Here is a 6,853-nt window from a genome sequence, read left to right as displayed (position 1 = left end):
TGTTCAAAATCATGAAGGGTTTCGATAAAGTAAATAAAGAGAAACTGTTCCCATTGGCAGAAGGGTCGAGAACCAGAGGACACAGATTTAAGGTGATTGGCAAAATAACCAAAGGCAACATGAGGAAAAACTTTTCTTATGCAACGAGTAGATTTGATCTGGAATGTGCTGTTTGACAACATTAAACATATATACTTTATCAGTTAATTGTCTTGAGGCCACCCTTCCGGCATGGAGTCTCGCTCAATAGAAACGGATTGGAGAAGTGGGTGCCGAGGTCAGAGTGCTTGATTTTCAGTGCTCCCAATTTTCTGTTTGTTCATTTTAATGGGTGTTACATTGGGAGCACAGCAAATCAGCGCAAATCAGCGTGCCGACCTCAGTACCTGATTCACCGATCTGCACTCCAGTTGAATGAGACTCGGTGCCATGAGTGCAGCGTAGCAACGTTCATCCTTAATGTGTTTTCAGCATCTTCTGAGGTGAGCTCCATTTGGTTCCCTCCCATTGCTTCAATGTGGAGAGTCTTAATTCCCAAAGGATGATTATAAGTTGGATGTGTAGATGAAACCATCGTTGACTGCCTTGTCTCATTGGGTAGCACTCTTGCTTCTGAGGCTGAAGGTTGTGGTTCAAGTCCCACTCCAGAGACTTGAGCACAAAAATCTAGGCTGACACTCCAATGAAGTACTGGGGGAGTGCTGCACTGTTGGAGGTGCCATCTTTTGGATGATATGTTAAACCAAGGCCCTGGCTGCCCTCTCAGGTGGATGTAAAAGATCACATGGCACTATTTGAAGAGCAGGGGAATTCTCCTGGTGCACATTTATCCTTCAACCAACACCAAAACAGATTATCTGGTCATTTATTTCATAAATAAATGCTGTGCGCAAATTGGCTGCTGCATTTCCTGCATTATAACAGTGACTACACTTGATAAGTAATTAATTGGCTGTGAAGGTTGTGAAAGGCGCTATATAAATGCAAGTCTTTTTTTTAGGTTATTACTGACATTCCACATCAGGCGCTACCTTCATCATCTGAGCCATGATGGGAATAAACGCTCAGAATTTTTTTTTAACGTCTGGTTTTCGCCCCTTAAATCCTTAAGGTGCTGAATCAAACTGAGGTACAGTTACACAGGCATTAACTACCTTCTTCTACCTTTCCCATATTAGTGTGATTCCAGACAGTGAGGACCAGCAAGCTATTCGATCGTGAAGGATATGGCAGCTAAGAGCAATCCAGTCCTCACCAGACCTCTTTGCACATATACCTTCCAGCCAGATGGTAATCAGGGGCAGGGATTTTTCCCCCCTCGTTAGCTCATCGTCACTGAGGCATTAAGTTTTAAACTTTCATCTCTGCAACCTGGCTTCCAAGTCAACCCAGACTGGTGGGGTGAATAATTTGTCTGCTTGCTTGTTCTTTCTTTCTTTAAGTTACCTGCAGAGGAAAAGCAGAGAAAGCTGGTGTTAGAGACAGGAGGTCTTGGTCTGCCATTGATGGTACATTAGCAGATTCTACTGATTTCAAAACATGGACAATGGGTGAAAGAAAGAAAGAACTAGCATTTATATAGCGTCTTTCATGATCTTAGGACATCCCAAAGCGCTTTACAGCCAATGAAGTACTTTCTGTCGTCACTGTTGCAATGGGAAACGTGGCAGCTAATTTGCATACAGCAAGGTCCTACAAACAGCAATGTGATAATGACCAGATAATCTGTTTCAGTGATGATGTTTAAGGGATAAATGTTGGCCACTGGGGAGAGCTTTCTCAGTTCTGCACTGAAATGTCAGCCTAGATTATATGTTCAAATCTCTGGAGTGGGGCTTGAACCCACGACTTTCAGACTTAGAGGCAAGAAAGCCTTTTGATGATGGTCACCCACCATTACCTCACCCAAGTGAGTCTAGTCGGCAGGCTATCTTACCATGGGTACACCACAGCTGAACCTGATCCTGTTCTCCCCATAACACAGGCTCATTTTCCAGCAGGAGTCATTGGATAGCTGTCAGAAGGCAAATTTATGGGTGAATATTTAAAAAAATATAAAGTGAGAAGTTGAGAGGGCACAGTTATATCGAGGTATAAAAAGAAAGACTTACAATGATATAGTCTTTCATGACCTCATGACATCCCAAAGTGCTTTACAGCTGATGAAGTACTTTTGAAGTACTGTTGTAATATAGGAAACGTGACAGCCAATTTGTGCACAGCAAGGTCCCACAAACAGCAATGAAATAAATGACCAGATAATCTGTTTTAGATGTTGGTTGAGGGATAATATTGGCCAGTACACTGGAAGAACACCCCTGCTCTTCAAATAATGCTGTGGGATCTTTTACATCCAGCTGAGAGGGAAGACGGGGCCTCGGTTTAACATCTCATCCAAAAGATGGTACCTCCGACAATGCAACATTCCCTCGCTACTGTACTCAAATGCCAACCTAGATCACGTGCTCAAATTCCTTGAACAGAGCTTGAACCCACAACCTTCTGAATTACTTGGAAATTAATGTAATTGGCAAGCACTAAGCCAAGGCTGTGCCATGCTGGTTCTGTCTCTCCTCACCACCACTTGATTTCATTGCAAAATGGGAGGGACGGGTGTGATGCAATTTTGAAACACTCAAGTGACCATTCTTCAAGTGTGAGCCAAGACAGTGAGTGGTGGGAGGCTATTCAACTGTGGAGGACATCACAGCCAAGGATGATACTGTCCCTCCCAATATCCACTTGTGTGCTTTCCATCAAGAATCATGTGTATTTCAGGTCTTTTATAGCTCAGTTCCACAACAGGCTATCACAACGCTCCCTGTCTCTCCATCAATCTCTGTGTGGATTTGTTTTCAAATATGAATCTATTTTTCCTCTTTCTCACACGTCGAGCTGTTATTTCAAAGCCTGGGAAACTGAGTGCTGAAATCATTTACTTACTGAGCTATGGGGGTTGCAACAGATTTGCAGAACTAAAGCTTTACGAAGCTGAACAATTTGACAGTGCAAATAAAAAAATGATTGCTGAATATTAAAACATATATAATATATATGTATATCTGACATATTTGTCAGGCTGGATGGTGCAGGAGATGCTTCCAGCTCTGTGCTGGCTCTGGCCCCGCCCCCTGCTCCTGTTCTCGCCCCCTCCCTCCCTTTGACGGTGACGTCATTGTAAGATGGCCGGGGCGGGCGCGCCGCCATTTTGAAGGGGGTGTCCGGCGGCCGCGGGCTCAGAGAGCGGGGAGGGAACAGCAGCGCCATTCGAAACCAATCCGCCGCCATCCTCCGCCAAGTGCAGCCCGGCCTGTCCGCCTGCAGCCTCGGCGACAACCTCCGGCACCGCGCTAACACCGAGTACCTCCATTTCCAGCGGATTCCGCCATGGCAGGTGAGAATTGAACCATGAAAAAAAACGCAAGTCGAAGAAGAGAACGCTCCCTGTCTCTCCATCATTCGCTGTGTGGATTTGTTTTCAAACATGAATCTGTTTTTCCTTTTCCCCCCACACCCCGAGCTTCTCATTCAAGGCCTGGGGACTGAGTGCTGAAGTCATTCCGTCAGGGAGTGAAGGGAAAGGGGGGAGGAAAAGGGCAGGGAAACAGCTTGGGAAGGAGCAAAGCCTTTCACATTATAAATAATAATTTATAATTTCTGGAGTTTAAAGCATTCTTTTGATTATTTTTAAATTAATTTTAGAAGTAGCCCCAGTTTAAGGTTAGAAGGATCTGTTTCCCTGTGAGTATCCCCAGCATCTAATGTGTTTAATTTTAAAAAACATATTAAATACATATTGATAATTTTTTCTCTCCATTCATTCAGGAGTTGGAAGTGGTGGCAATGACATTCAGTGGTGTTTCTCTCAGGTGAAAGGAGCTATAGATGATGATGTTGCAGAAGGTAAAACATTCACATTTGCCTGGATTTCCTCGCCCCATTGAGGCTTTCACTGCACTGGTGTTTTGTAGTTTTCTTGTTGGAAGATTAAAGTGCCTATTTCAGTTTTCCTGATTGCTTTCCTTTTTGCATTGCATATTTTTTGATGATGGCAAGTGGTCTGGGAGGTTTTAAAGGTGCATTGCATAAATTACTTTGAAGTTAATGTAATTGTGAAATGCTCCATTATACGTGTGTCATTTTGTGCATGGTGATTGCTGGATGTGTTCATTGAGGGCGGGAGGAAGTACAGTATTTAGTAGTTAAGTATGAATGGGATTTATATTGGCGTCATCGGCATGGATAAGGGATATTCATAGTAAAACTCGCCTATTCTCTAATTGTTTGAGAAAAAAGGCCTTGTGATTTGCATTTAATAACTGAAAGATCTGAAGTACAGTCGGCCTTCAATTGATGAGGTTGAACTAAAGTAAAGCAGTTCTTCACTAAAATACTTCCTGTGGGGGCCCTGGCATGTCTTGCCATACGTACACTGACTACTGCTTGTATATGCATTTTGCATAGGTTGAGTTAATTGAAGTTGCACAATTCTGATCAGCCAAAAGCAATGTGGTTTTTGTTGCTTATTGCTATCCCTTTGATTTGCTGCACAGTGATTAGCTGGCAAGATAGGCCATCAAAAAATACAAGTTGTACATGGAATATGATTCTGTGGATTGTTAACAAGTTTTCATATGGATCCCAGAGCTGATTTAATGGATAAATACATGATACATCTCAGCATTGAGTGCAGTTGGTTAAATTACTGTACTGCTCAGAGAGCATTTGGTTTCTGTATAAGTCAGGCGGTGTCATTATGATTTCAGTAAATCGTAATGGTGTGTTGTGGCATTCTCATACTGCATCTATTTGAACCGTAACACATTACACTTCTGGATTATTGCCTTCCAAACTTTGGCTGTCATGGCATTTGAGCTGTCTAAGACTAGGGTGAAATACTGGTGTTTACAGATCTGTCATTGGGGTGGTAGTAATTTGAAATGAATGTGTATTACACAAGAAGTGTATTGCACAAACTGGCTTAAGTGTGTATATGAGAAATAAGGTTGGCAATGTCACTGGTTTCAATCTGTCACTGGGGTTTTATGTGTTATCCTGAGTCTGTGAAATTCCTTGAAATAAGTGGCTCCTGTGAAACTGATGAGTGCCCTCTTAAAATTAGTGTAAAACATTAGTAATTTCATTGATGTATTTGGCGAGGCCTCCTGACTTCAGAGTCCATGGCCTGTGCAAATATACAGCTTGATTTGTTGGTCTTTGGTTCTTGATGTAGAAGTAAAGTGATGAGTAAAGTTAAGAAAAAAACTTTAGCAGGAATGGCTGAGGGGAATCTTGGCAGGGCACTGGAGGTGGGGTGAGGGGGGGAGGAATGTGTGAAAATGCTGTGGTATCTTTAACATCTACTGGAACAGGCAGCTGGGTCATTAGTTTAACATCTCACCTGTGGTGTGGAACTTCTGATGATGCAGCACTCACTTAGTACTGTGCCAGTGTCAGGCTGGATTAGATGCTGATGTCCTGGGGTAGGGCACAAACCAGGGGCAGGAGTGCTACCATCTGAGCCAAGTGATGTAACTAAGACGGGAGAAGTGTGCTGTGTACTTGGACAGATTTCAATGCCTGGTACAAAGCATTCTATCTCTTGATTACTGGTTGGACTACAGCTGTTAATTTGCATTTATTGACATGTGCACACAGTGTTGCCATCAGGCTTATTTATGTGCTTTAATCCCAGGGCTGCGACGGGTAATGAAGAAGGCCCATTGGCCCAGATGAGCTCTCCCTTCCAGAATACCAACCCTACCACCTGCCCATTACAGCATCTTGCTGTTTCATAAATAGGTCATGTATTTTGGCTTTAACCATCCTTCCGAGCAACATGTTTAGCTGTCGATTATCCTCTATAAAGAAACGCTTTTTGAGCAGCAATAAGAGGCCCTGTGTACCAATGCACTCTGGGTGGAAAAAAAATTGTACCTAAACCAGTGCGTCTTAATATTGTGAAATGTTTTAATTAATCCGTTCAAGCCTCTCCCATTACTAGTGACAGGCCTGTACATCCAACAGCACTTGATGCTAGCATTATGTAGCTTAAGGTGATTTCCAGACTCAGTCCAAGTTTGTGGAAGAGAAGAACCTACTGATGGGCAGTTCAACTGCACCCAAGTACAAAAAATTCACCCACTGATCCTTACACTTTACTGAAATCTTAGTGACAATGTACAGAGCATAAAAATGCAGTTGGAGGGGGTACATTTGTCTCATCTTTATAGGCCCTGCACTTTGATCTGCAAAGTAAACTTTATTGATAGTTAAGAGATTAGGTTAACCATCCCAGAGCCAAGAAGGAAAAATGAATAGCGTTATTGGTTGTGTTTATTCACTAAGGTATCTTGTAAGATAGTTTGTAATGGAACAATGTCAGTACATGATTTCACTATGATATTTATGATGTGACTTCATATTCTGCCAATAGGATTGTGCTGAAATATTGGTGCTTCAGTTCTGTCGTAGCATTGCACAGTGTTTGTGCTGCACTGATGCTAACTAATCAGTACCAGCGCTGTCAGTCTGAGTTTGAGCAATTATAGTTTTGCACTAACTCTAAACTGGTGGTATAAATCTAGATACAGGGCCTAATGTGACTGGACTGAAATGGTGTGAGATTCCCTGGAGGTGGTAGTCTCACACCACTTCAGTTTGACACCAAATGGAGTATAAATCCAGCACTGCCAGGGCTGGTTTATTAGGGACTTGAGCGAGGTGGCGGGGGGGTGTCTGTTGGTCCCCTGGTTACTTGGTAACCTCACCTCAATTTGAATGTTTATGGAGCAGGAACTCGCCACTCCCTGCTTTTTAAACAGGTAACTATTGGGAGAGAGCCTGCATTCAG

General features: G+C 42.9%; 1 protein-coding gene across 1 annotated transcript in view; it reads left to right on the top strand.

Annotated features, from left to right (window-relative positions):
- Positions 1-3,176: 3,176 nt before the first annotated feature.
- ppp2r2aa (protein phosphatase 2, regulatory subunit B, alpha a) overlaps positions 3,177-6,853 on the top strand; it is a 68,662-nt gene continuing 64,985 nt past the window's right edge. Inside the window, exons 1-2 of the mRNA XM_068001074.1 lie at positions 3,177-3,394; positions 3,826-3,903. Of these exons, the coding sequence (XP_067857175.1) occupies positions 3,388-3,394; positions 3,826-3,903 (85 nt within the window). The 5' untranslated portion in view covers positions 3,177-3,387. The remainder of the gene's footprint in view (positions 3,395-3,825; positions 3,904-6,853) is intronic.

The sequence above is a fragment of the Heptranchias perlo genome, chromosome 20 (genome assembly GCF_035084215.1).
Source record: "Heptranchias perlo isolate sHepPer1 chromosome 20, sHepPer1.hap1, whole genome shotgun sequence".
Taxonomy (NCBI): Eukaryota; Metazoa; Chordata; class Chondrichthyes; order Hexanchiformes; family Hexanchidae; genus Heptranchias; species Heptranchias perlo.
The sequence above is the reverse complement of the archived record's forward strand: the minus strand, read 5'-3'. Positions and strand labels throughout refer to the sequence as shown.